General features: G+C 29.9%; 1 protein-coding gene across 1 annotated transcript; it reads left to right on the top strand.

Moving 5' to 3' along the window:
* Window positions 1–8,840: 8,840 nt before the first annotated feature.
* Window positions 8,841–11,645, top strand: LOC118489120. The gene is made up of 11 exons (XM_035986740.1): window positions 8,841–9,029; window positions 9,145–9,412; window positions 9,504–9,603; window positions 9,691–9,818; window positions 9,923–10,007; window positions 10,131–10,263; window positions 10,349–10,557; window positions 10,662–10,782; window positions 10,888–11,079; window positions 11,175–11,243; window positions 11,348–11,645. The coding sequence occupies exons 1-11, from the start codon at window positions 8,877–8,879 to the stop codon at window positions 11,570–11,572; spliced, it is 1,683 nt and encodes a 560-aa protein (XP_035842633.1). The 5' UTR covers window positions 8,841–8,876; the 3' UTR covers window positions 11,573–11,645.
* The last annotated feature ends 71 nt before the right edge of the window (window positions 11,646–11,716 follow it).

The raw sequence follows: 11,716 nt of genomic DNA, 5'->3' as shown, positions 1-11,716 counted from the left end.
AAGTAACTGCAAATTGACAATTGTAATTGCCAACTGCCATGGCCGATCACCCATAGATTTAATGTTCGTTTTGGTCATTTTCAGGGCCGATCATGGGGAGGATCAAAGTGGGTGACTGTCCAGGGCCCACTTATCTGGAGATCCAAATTTTTTAATTTTCATCAATATTTTTTATAAATATACTTATTTTTTAAAACAAATAGCCTATAATTGAATTAGTTAGGCCTAATATTGTGATGAATCAAATATTAATTTAGTTTAGGCTTAATATTGTGGTGATTCAAATTGAGATTACCAATAGATGGGGTCTGAAAAAAAAATAATATCAAGGCACTGACCCAACTAAACAGTAATAGGTTCAAGGCGGGAAGGAAAAAAAAGAGTGAACGATGATTTAGTGAATCACGATTGAAAATCTATATCTATATATATATATATATAAACATGCTAAATAAGGGCTGAGGTGTCATGTTGTAAGGGCTTGAGAGATGATGTGGCATCACCATAGGGCTTCTTGAAAATGGTTTTGGCTCCAAAAAAATCCTTCTTATGTAAATGGGTTAGGCGGGATCCGGAATAGTTATTTTCGACCCGATATGCAAACAAATTCGGATCCATATATATAGCAGATTTGGTTCGTAATATTCACTTAAAATATCATTCTTGATCTTTCTCCTACACGCCAACCAAGAAACCCTTTCTTCTTCTACCAGTAAAACATTGTTCGTCGGAGATCTTCATCGGTAATCTGAATCTATTCGAAATCTAATATCATTCTTCTCTATGTTGTTTAAGTAATGCATTTTCAATGATTTTGTTTCCGTTTCATATATTGTTGATTTATTTATTAGCAGTATTATAAATGGATTTTGTTGTTGTTCTTTATTCCTTTGTTTTTGATTAAACCGGAAACGCAAACTATGTTCGTTTGTTTTGTTCTTCTGTGTTTGTGCTGTTATTGGTATGAGCAGATTGTTTTTGAAAAATTGTGTGTTTTACGAGATTACTTTTAGTGTTTGATTCCGTTCCGATTTTTTTATATATATTCAATGTTATACAACGAACTGTTTTTGTTCTTGATCTTTTATTTATTATTCAACGGGAACCGGCAACCATTGTGGAGATTATTTGTTGTTTATTGTTGATGTTAGTGGGTATGATATAAATTGGGATTTTGTTAATGTATTCAACTTTTTTCTTAATTCTAGATATTATTTTAACTATCATTCTTGAACTACTTATGTGTTGATGATCTAATTATATATTTTATCGTGTCATTTTCCAGGCATCAGTCGAAAGCTAAAATGGTTTATGGATTCGCTGCGTGTATCCGTGACAACATCAGGAAATCGTTGGTTAGTGTTAATCCTATAACAATGTTTGTCCTGGATAATTATTCTTTAAAAATGTTGTCTGTGATTATACATCTTATAATTACTATTAACATTAGCTTCTGTGTTTGTGTGTAGACACTTCCGGCATTGTATGGTGATTGGATTAAAAAATTTGACTACCCAGAAAAGGAAGCTTGTATCCGCACTTTAGATGGTAGGATTTTTAACGTAAAAATTATTAAGCTCGCGTACAACTACTATCTTTATAACGGTTGGTTTGATATGGTAACTTCTTTGAAGCTACCATCCAATTCCTGGTTGGTTTTTCAATTTGAAGAAGCTTTATCTTCTTTTCGCCTCATCTACTTTTATCAAGATATATCTCTTGCGTCGTCTGATTTTTTCCACTACCAACCTGGACATCTAAAGGACAGAGATAATTGCATGGTACTTTTCCAATTTAAAGAACATTTGTTTCACATTTTATTTTATGTATGGACATCATCTGACTTTCTTTATGTGTTTTGCATATCACGTGTAGTATGTGGATAGGATGTTTGTTCATCACAAAATGTTCAATACTATTCCGAGATATCCTGCTGTGGTACGATCGTCAGGTAATCGTAAATGGTTGGTCCGTATGGAGGTTTTTGACGATGAAGTTTATATCACAACTGGTTGGAGTCGTATCAAAAAGGAGATGTCTATTACTGATCATCATTTGGTTGTAATTGAGATGGTTGATTTGAGGAACTATGATTTGAGTGTTTTCTGTTGCAAGCCTACCCTATTAACTCTACCACCAGAACTACATGATACAAAAATAGAACCTATCGATGAGTTGATTGAAGTTTCTGATGATGATTTGCCCAAACCCATTCCTGTAGTTGGTGTTGAAGAAAATATGGATGACGAAGTACCGGTTGTATTTCGTGTGGACAATCATTACGTAAGTTATATATTTTTACATTTTCATAGTACTAATGTATGTTATGTTTTAATATATTTTATAATTTTTTATTCCTTTTTAATTACTTTAATTTTTACTTTGTTTTATTGGCATTCGTAGCGTCTGAAAAAGAAGTGGGCACAAGCCCATGGTTTGGATCGTAAGATGGAATTGATTATACAGGACTCCGCTGGTTTGACTTGGAACGTATCCATTGGTGTCGAGCACTCTCAAGGATGTCCGAGGTACAACGTTTGTGGCATGAATCAGTTCGTTCGAGACAAGCAGTTGGGATGGGATGAAGAGTTTAATATGGTTTATGTCAAGAGTAAAGGTATGTTGATTTACCGTTGAGGTGGTGAAGTTAGATGGTATGTGTTAGTGGTTAAATTCCGTATAACGCTATTTTGGTGATTACAAAATAATGGATTTATGTTTTTGTCTTTGGTTATTTTGTGAACTACGTGTGTTTATGTTGCTACGGTACTTTTGTTTTACTAACGATAGGGCAGATTACTACGGTTTTTTTGTATTGTACATTTGTTTTTATCTTCGCTTATTAACGTGTTGGATGATGTTTTCTTAATTGTTTAATGCTACTAATTTGGTTATTTGTATGATAATGGTACAAATCATAAGTTTTTATTAATTGATATGTTGTAAGGATTTTATATCATATTATATGTAACACGTTTTATAGATTATTTATAACAAATTCAATCTTTAATTAACTTGATATTGAATACCGAATAAATTCACCAGACGAATATTAACTTCCTTCCATATTTATTACACACATTTGCAGAAATGTTTTTATCTTTGGAAATATATTGTTTCTATTCATGGATTAACTTTATGATCAAGCTAATCAAATTGACAATTTAATCAAATTTATTTTACCAATCATTAAGAGCTTATATGTTTTAAAAAAACTTCCAAATATAATTTATAATACCGAATAATCATTAAGAGCTTATTAACGTTTTATATATTATTTATAACAAATTCAATCTTTAATTAACTTGATATTGAATACCGAATAAATTCACTAGACGATATTCAAACTTCATTCCATATTTTTTACACACATTTGCAGAAATGTTTTTATCTTTGGAAATATATTGTTTCTATTCATGGATTAACTTTATGATCAAGCTAATCAAATTGACTTTTTAATCAAATTTATTTTACCAATCATTAAGAGCTTATATGTTTTAAAAAAACTTCCAAATATAATTCACAATAATTTCTAAACATATTCTTATCGCATTGAACATCATTCATTGCATTTTAAAAAAAAAACTTCCAAATTTATATTGTGTGTTGGTTTTCTTTGTGCTGAATTTCAATCGAATCTCGATTGAATTCCAATCTAATTTCAACCGAGATATCCATAAAAATCATAATACAAACATTAATAAACAAGTTCACCTAAACCAGAAGTCTTTCGTATTTAGATGAGAATCGCTCTTTTTTTTTTGACTATATGAATACATATTTCATAACTTTCGAATTATTTGATTCAAAATATGTAAATACATAATTTAAATACATTTTCAATGTAAATAAATTTTCATCATCTATTTGTTAAATGTTATTGCAATATTCTATAATATCATAAATACTTTTACATAAAATACGCGTTTTTTAAAAATAATATACCAACATTTAAGTTGATGATATTGTAGTTTTTTGAAATTAACTATATTAATATATATCAAATATATCGTATAGTAAATTGTAATGTTTCCAAAGATATTTTTTTATTAGAACAGAAACATAAATTGATTGTTAATAGTTATTGAAAAAGTTGTTAAAACAAGTAATAAGTAACGACTTTTAATATAATTATTTTTTAAATCCTTTTTTTAGCAACATTTATATATATATGAAACAGATTTGATATATTTTTTTTAATACTAACAGATTTCCAATATATAATTGAAGTCCTATAAATACTAATTTTTTGTGTAATTCTTTCTCATTCTTCAATTCTTATACACAACACCTCCACTTTCACGGTTAGGTATTGTATAATGTATTATTCAAATTTTTATATTCCATTGATAGTTGTCAAGTTGTTCTACAATAACTTTTTATACAATCCTTTTTTTATTTAGGTTTCAGATTATTACGAATCATGGAACGTATTGGGGATGACATGATTTTTGAAGAGATCTTATCGAGACTACCTGCAAAGGCAGTTTGTCGTTTCAAATGTGTTTCTAAACAATGGTGTTATGAGTTATCTACACCAAAGTTTGTTTTAATACATACTCGACGAGTTTCAAACTTACCACAAAAGAAGCTGATCTCATTGAATGAAAATTCCATTGTCGTTGACGACATAGTATCTGGCAACTTGGAAGTCGATACCAGAAAAATCGTCACTTTTCCATATGATGTCGAGCCATCCTTATTAAGCATTATAGGTTCGTTTAACGGACTTATTTTACTTTGCATTAAGAGGACTGATTCCAATGAGCTCGTCCTTTGGAATCCAACGACTAGGCGTTTTAAGTTGATATCGGACGACTATTTTAGTCGTTATTTTGGTCGACACAACGATACGGGTGGGATGTTCGTTGACGAGCACAACGATCTGAAGGTGCTTCATATTAACTGTTACTGGGGGGCAGTTACTGCTCGTGTATATTCACGACATAATGGCTCATGGAGGAAGTTGAATTTCTTGAACGGATCTATGTTAGGTTCAAACTTTTATTCATGGTCTCCTGGAATTTATTCGGGAGAAACAATATACTTCACTGTTTCCAATTACTGGATTCCACCTGGTGAAAGGAACATTGTTGCTTTTGATGTTATATCTGAATCCTTTAGTATACTTCGTTTTCCCGAGCGTATTGAAGTCAATCCTTGCCAAGCACATTTTCTATCAATTTCCAACAAGCTACATGTCATTGTCGTTCAATATACAGGTGAACTAATTGCAGATTTGGTCAAGTATGAGCAGAATAAATGGATCAATGTATTTTCTTTCAATAAGGCTCGCATTGTTGAACATTTGGAGCCGCAGGAAAGGACAAATATAATTCAAGACAACAAGTGGTTTATAACCAGTATTTGGGGAGATACTGTTGAAGTTATCCTTTGCAACGATTCTTTGAAGTATATTCAACATGTTGACTGCTACAACGGACCGAAAGGCGCATTATTTTTCGAGACAATCCTTTCGCCTTTCTGTTAGAAAAATTTAATTAAATTGATACTATTTCATCTTTTGTTTATCGAACTATGTAATTTGTTTCAAGTAACTTGCGTTTTGTCTTTTCCTTAGTTTAATAATAAAATAATTAAGTCTATTATGTGTCATGTTTATTTTTTTAAAAAAATTGCTGTATTAAATTACATATTTTATCATTCATTGTGGTAACATGCCTTCTTTATTACCAAATACCCTAATTGAAATTAAATCAATCCAAAAAAAAAAAATACAAAAGTTGTATAGATATTATCTATATATATTTGATGTTTCTAAATATAGATATTAATTTCTAACACCACAATTATCGTTAACAATAAACATATGTTTTAGAAAGATTTTAAATTATTACTCATAGAACATAATTCTTTCGGCTAACACTTATTATTTTGTATCTGATTTAGTATACATATATATATAGATTCGAATTCGAATTAAATTAATATATATTACTTGGTAGTTGCATAATATCTAACATTGGTAAGGTAAATTAATGATTACCTCTACAATATCTTGTCAAAGTACTTTTACAATTTTCTTTTTTTTTTAAATATTAATCCTACCGGTTATTCAAAGATCCGACCCATCTAAACATGAGATAAAGTTCATCTGGTTTTATATCATCAGTTTTATCCAACACTACACCCAAGAAACCCTTTGTTCTACAACCGCTACTTCCAATCTTCAAGAAATTCGTAATCGGTAAGTTCTTAACTATTGATACGTAGTGTTATTTTGGTTGCATTTGTTCATGAAGATTTTTTTTATAATTTTTCTTCCGTATCAGTTTGTTGTTGCTGTATCTTATTTCTTAATGACGGATCTGGTTTTGATAGAAATATTATTCGTTTTGATATTTTAGTTTTGATTAATCTTGAAACTATCGGCATTATGTAAACACTTTGTTCTTTTGTTTTCACCAAGTTGATTTTACTTTTTAAAGTTGATGGTTGTTTATGGAAGATTTGTTTATCTTACTATGTGCACTAATCTATGTCTTGGATCTTATACAAGGAGATATTTATTTGAAATTTTTTGTGATTTATTTTTTAATATATTGATAATTTTTTTATCAAATTATTTTTTTTTATGCATGTCGTCATATTGATATATAAGGTTCAAAAAACAGACATGGATGTATGTATTTGTCTTTTTTTTTATACAGTTGTGAAATTTATTTTTTTTTTGGTATTCTATCCAAAAGATAAATTCGTATGACATAAGTTAACTATAAGATTTGGTTTTTTTTAATAATATTTTTGTTAAAAGTAATTTGTATGATGAATATGTATTTATATTTAATAATATTTCTAATGCTCTCTTACGCTTAACACTTTTGGCAGTTCAATTTCTGGTTGTGTTGATAATGGGGGACAATTCCGATGATGATGTTCTTGAAATATCTCGTGATGAGTACGTTCATAAAGTAGACGAGGTAAAGTAGTAATATCTATAAACTTGTCTTTCGTTAATTGATATATTACAGTATTTAAGTTACCAAATCTTCCTTTTTAGGCGTTACGTAAAGATTATGGTTTCTTTTTTTCACATGAAGAACGAAATGTCGACCAGGTAATCGTATATTTATATAAAACTATGTGTTTACATAATGTTCATATCATATTTAGCAATAACAGTTCTCATGTACATTTTTGATGTTAATGTAAAATGTCCCATTTTAACAAGATCTTTGCATTCAGCAACAAGATGCTATTGCCATGAAGGAGCGAGTTGGAGAAACAATTAAAGCCAAACAACATGAGTTTGATTGTACTTCCAAAGGAATTATAGATGAAGGATCTCAATCTCTCAAAAATGATGTAAGTTATGAGATTTATACAAATAATATTAATTTGTTAACTATAATATGGTGTCGTTGAGAAGTTAACAAATTTGGTAATCATAAAGGTAAAGGAAAATATAAGGTCTGCTGGTAGTTCCAAGACTAAGAAGCGTATGCATGGAAACAAATCTAGAAAACCCACTATTCATGAAGATCCAGAGTTTTTGAATTTTACACGTAAAGGGGAATACAGGCTGGTATTTTTTTTTCTCAGATAATCTTTACATTTAAATAAATTAATGTTATTATTGGATGTTTAAAGAGTAAAATGTTAGATACACGTTGTTACATGCAGCGTCTTCCTGTCGGGGTATCAAACCGTGCTGGGTTTTCAAAGAAGCGTCATACACTTAAGTTTGAAAACCTGCAGGGGCAGGTTACTGTTTATGAAGTCAAATCGGAAAAAAACGGAAGTGCATTACGCTATTCAGTCATAAACTGGCCTTTATTTATGACGGAAAACAATTTAAATGATGGTGACATGCTTGATTTTACTTATTTGACTTCAAAGAAGACCGTCATCTTAAAAAATGTCCGATATGTCTAAGCGATAGTGCACCTATGTTTGTTAAACTGTCTCAAGAAAAACGGTTTGGTCTTTGTTTTGGTAACCATCTTTTGAACATGTACCTTAATGGACTTTTCTCCTAATAGATTTTTGTATGGGGCGTAAGTGTTGTGTATATTTTGAATGTTTATTTTTATGTTTGTTTATACAACTATAAATGATAAATGATTATTACGACATGCATACATCTAATTTCAAAAAAAATAAGAGAAATACATCTAATTTAATCGACCATTTTTTGAATTATTAAAAATTGGATTAAGTTAGCATTACAAAATTTTTAATTGGTTACTCTTAATTTGATAAAGATGTAGATTTCAATATTTGTCGAATATTAATTATAAAATATGATGGTTTTCTAACTTCCAAATTTAAAGTTAATTATCAATCTATTCCAAATGTAAGTATCATTACACAAGTTAGTATCCATTTTTTTTTAATTATTAAATCCCAGTCAGTGAAAAATATTATTATTGAATACACATCCATTATTTAACTAACACGACATCGAGTAAACGGAAAGTTGGCTATTAAATTAAAGATTAACTTTAATCACTTCTAAATTTAAGTTTGATTCCATAGTTGTTGTTAGGTTTTTTTGGAAAATTGTTAAAAGTCTACAAGGTAGTTTTGTTATTTACGGAAACTAACTATGGTCAACCTTTACAAAATATCATTTTCAAGATTTCGTCCAATCTAAAATTTTTTTTAGAGTTGTTAATTAATGAATTAAAGAGTCATCGTTTTTGAAAATTTCCAAACATAGTTTTCAATAATTTCCAAAGGCAATATTAACATATTCGATATTTGATTTTTATTTTACATGTCAATACACTTTCTTAAAATAACTTTCTGTATACCTGTATGTATCGATTATAAATACACTGTTGTAAACTTTCATTATCACCACATTTTATCACTTTTATTCTCTCTACCAAAATTGATAAACTTAGTTCGCGATGGAAACCAAAAAAATAACCATGTTGTCTAAGGTTAATGCCATGTCGAATAACTATACATTGAGGTTGAAGATAGTTTCGTTGTGGCGGAAGATGATGCATGGACGCCCCAATGTGACATATCGCGTTGACATGATATGCATGGACGAACAGGTTTTTACTGAATATTGTTTTTTATATTGTTAAATTATTTAGTGATTTAGTTACGTTTGATGTGTTTTTTAATAGGTTTTGACATAAAGTTTTATAATTATTTATTTATTTTCAGGGTGATATGATTTTGGCAAATTGTCTTCATAAGATATTGCCAAGGTTTGATCATCATTTTAAACTCGACGAAGTTCTTCTCATTAGCAGGGCATCTATTGCTCCAAATAATGCAACTATCAACTACACCAATGATAAGCGGAAGTTAACATTTACTCTGTTCAGTCAGATTGAAAAAAGTGTTGATTGGTGTGGTCCCAAGTATTCTTTCTCTTTTGTGAATTTCAAAGATGTTGTTGAAAATAAAGTTGATGTTGGTACAACCGTTGGTAAATATTTTAACTCAAGATTTATAATTATGTTTGAAGTATGTTTCGTTTTGATTGTTTTTCCAATTTACCATTATTCCCTTCTATATAGATTTCATAGGGTATGTTGAAGTCTGCTTTAATATGGAAGACACGGATAAAAAAGATGGTTCCAAAGGCAAGAGATTGAACATAAGAGTTAAGGATATTGAGTGAGTATTTTACTTCATCCCTAAAACATCCGTTATATTTTGTTTTTTATAAAGGCCTTTCATATAGATTTATTATTTAACATGTAGGGGTCATCAAGTTATTGCTACTTTGTGGGATTCATTTGCCATAGAAATGCATGATTACTTCAATAATCCAAACAGAGAAAAGCATGTCGTTGTTTTGATTCACTTTGGTGTTGTCAATCTTTACAGAGGTATTAATCAACATCATTTTGATTGAAAACTGTACTGTTTAAATTGTTTTTGTCAATCAACTTTATTAACATCCTATATAATTTATTCATTTGTTTTTTTGTAGATAAGAAAGGTTTGTCAACTTCCTTTGATATCAGTAGAATGTTCATCAATTCTGATCTTGATGAAATAACATCATTCAAGAAGTGGTAAGAAAGAATATTTTAATTTAGTATTTATCAAACATTAGTATTAGATGTTTGTTTAATTTTATAATTTCCTTAACAAGAAGCTTAGCTACCTAATACCTTTTCATTTGTTGAATGTTATAGCTTTGTTGACAAGTTTGCATCTACACCATCTGAAAGTGAGAATGCTGGCTCATATATGATATCATCTGCTGAGGATGAGTTTCTGAACAACACTGGTTTTGTTTTGTCAGCTTATCTCAGTACCATTCAAAAGGTTATATCACCTTATTGATTTTTTTATTTATCATAATAAATAACAGTTTGATTAAATTACATGTATTTTTTCTTTAATTCATTAGCCCAAGAAGGTCATTTTAGTTGGTACAGTAATCGGGATATGCACTGATAAAATCTGGTACTATAATGCATGCAACCACTGCAAATCCAGTGTCGAAGAAACGTATGTGACTGTTGAAAATGAGGATGGTTCTGGTTGTTGTGATGAGAAAAGGATTGTCATGTGTACAAACGCTAAATGCAAAGGAGTTGATATTGTGTCCTTTCCTCGGTATGTTTTTATATAACTTTTTGATCAAAATTTTTTTAAATGTTTTTAATTTTTAGGTTACTAATCCTGAAAATTTATATTTTGTTGTGATTAAACTAAAATAGATACAAGATTCCTATTCGCGTGCAAGACTCATACGGCACCGTGACTCTTACACTATTTGATTTTGAGGCTTTTAAGCTTTTCAAAAAAACTGCAAAAGAGTTGGTTGAAGTGCATAATGAGGTACTTTAGCCTACTAATTATGTTTTTATTAATAATATTTATGAATATTGTATTTATTTTGCGTAATTATTTACAAAAATCCTTATTGATTTTTGTACGTGATAGGAGTTGGCTTCTGGAGGCGTTCCCAAACCTTATCCGGAATTGTTTGACATTTTAGTTGGGAAAAAACTTGGTTTTATCATCAATGTTTTAGAGTTTAACATTATACACCAAGTTGAGAACTACGGAATCTCAATGCTCACCTCTGATCCGAATATTCTTGCTGGTCTCTACTCTAAATTTAAAATACATGAGGTATAAAACCTCGTGTCATTACTAGAAGTTGGGTTTTCGTTAAATGTTGAAAAACCTTTAAAGTTGCAATTCATATTTATTTTGTATTGATACAGTATGAGAACTCTGAATCAACCGAGGCTCAACCTTCTGGAATTCAATCTGTTGCTTGTGAAGTTTCAAAGGTTTTTATTGTTTACAGCTAAATTATTTAATAATTATAATTATACTTAAATGCACGTAGTGTTTGGAATTATTTTAGTCTTACCAATAATTTTATATGTTTCAGGATGAGGTTTCTTTCACTGGTGATAACCAAACACCGTTGTCCAAAGGTTTGGAGAATGATGCAAAGACAACGTCTTCTGGTGAGGTGAAACGTAATCTGCACGATGTTTATGATGTTGATGATACACTTGGATCTTCTTCAACAAAACGTCGTGTTAATGATGGGAAGGATGAATGCCCATATTCTGAAGGGGGTAACATGTTGATTCCAAAAATCGAGAAGTAGTTGATGTCTTTATATGTATGTTTTTATGGTGTTGAACTTAAGACAATTTGTTTTGTTTATGGACATGAGAGTATGGGGGTTTTTTAATGTTATTCTGAATAATCTGAGACAATTACGTGTGTCGGTTTTATCAATTACTTTTTG

The sequence above is a fragment of the Helianthus annuus genome, chromosome 17 (genome assembly GCF_002127325.2).
Source record: "Helianthus annuus cultivar XRQ/B chromosome 17, HanXRQr2.0-SUNRISE, whole genome shotgun sequence".
In the NCBI taxonomy this organism is placed as follows: Eukaryota; Viridiplantae; Streptophyta; class Magnoliopsida; order Asterales; family Asteraceae; genus Helianthus; species Helianthus annuus.
Note: the sequence above shows the minus strand (reverse complement) of the source record. Positions and strands in the feature narration are given on the sequence as shown.